This window comes from Otolemur garnettii, unplaced genomic scaffold, assembly GCF_000181295.1.
Source record: "Otolemur garnettii isolate 467f Iridium unplaced genomic scaffold, OtoGar3 scaffold00007, whole genome shotgun sequence".
Classification (NCBI taxonomy): Eukaryota; Metazoa; Chordata; class Mammalia; order Primates; family Galagidae; genus Otolemur; species Otolemur garnettii.
Genome location: NW_003852402.1, coordinates 7,618,638 through 7,619,964, shown reverse-complemented (window position 1 = coordinate 7,619,964; position 1,327 = coordinate 7,618,638). Strand labels below are relative to the sequence as shown.

General features: G+C 40.3%; 1 protein-coding gene across 1 annotated transcript in view; it reads right to left on the bottom strand.

The window, feature by feature from the left end:
* Positions 1-243: 243 nt before the first annotated feature.
* The window catches only part of SLC25A17 (solute carrier family 25 member 17), a 48,123-nt gene continuing 47,039 nt past the window's right edge, over positions 244-1,327 (bottom strand). The window contains exon 9 of the mRNA XM_003783171.2: positions 244-699. Within this exon, the coding sequence (XP_003783219.1) occupies positions 552-699 (148 nt within the window). The 3' untranslated portion in view covers positions 244-551. The remainder of the gene's footprint in view (positions 700-1,327) is intronic.

The following is a 1,327-nucleotide window of genomic DNA, read 5'->3' as shown; positions in this document are numbered from 1 at the left end:
CCTCACAAAATAAATATCTCTATACTAAAAAATACTCCTCTCCTTAAGCAGGAGAAAAAAAGCTCAACAACAAAAAAAAGTCATACCCATGGCCCAGTCATAATATTATCTTTAGTGAGGAAAATACCAAGATTAAGACATACAAAAATATCTGAGGAGAATTACATTATTAAATTTGTCCTAAAACCTGGGGAAGAGAACAGCTGGTATACTGAAGAAAAAATTTAGAAAAGATTACACACAAGAGCAAAATAGTCCATTCCCCTAAGAAAACCAATAAACTGCCACAAACTTTCATACTTCCATTTTTAGGTTTTCAATAATGTTTTCTTAGTCCATCCATCACCCCAAACTCCAACCAGCCATCATAAAAACTAAGGTGGCAACAGGTACAACTGGCCATACGCCCTGTTTACCCCTGGATGCCTTCCACGCCAATGAGGGTAGAATTTGTGGTGGAAGGAGCCAGAGTAAAAGGAAAATTGCTTCTCTCCACTCAGAAGGAAACTCCCCATCTCGAGCGTCTTCCACACTCCTCCCTGGAAGGCGTCTCAGTGCTTGCCCGCACTCTTCAGCCCCATAATTGTGAAGGTAGCCGCTGTCAGTTTCTCATAAACAAGGAACATGAGAGCAGCAGTGAGTACTGTCTGCAGCAGTTTGGCTTCAAGGCCTTTGTAGAGTCCCATTATTCCAAAGCGCCTAAAAGAAAAGAGGTTTGAAAAGACAAAAGTTTTCTTTATAAAAGTGAACTCCTTCATCACAGAAATATGCTACCTAGGATAGGAAGCATTTGCTGTATCAAAACAAGCAATGAAGGCTTTCAATTTTAACAGGCTTCTGTTGTCAAAGAACTTATCTTTAAAGGTACCTGGGGACAGACTTTGTCTTTATAGTCACCATTAATAATCAGAAAGTTGACAACTTCCCATGGATAAGATGCAGATCCTAAAATCTCTTAACACCACCGTAATGCCAAAAGCTGAGATCTAAGAACATTTATATCTTCATGTTAATGCTGTCTCAACTCAGTTGTTTCCACTGAATGGTTCCTAACTGGCAGCAAAACTGCCAACAGGTTTATATCATTTTAGTCTCAAGGGCACTAGAGAAAGAGACAGAAATAAAAAACTACTGGATTTTCAGAATTACCATACATTTGATCCTCTGACCCAGAGATTCTCAAATTTAGCACGCATTTCAATCACCTGAAGGCTTGTTAAAACATGGATTGCTGGCTTGGTGCCTGTGGCTCAAGTGGCTAAGGTGCCAGCCACATACACCTAAGGTGGTGGGTTCGAATCCAGCCCAGACCCGCCAAAACAACAAT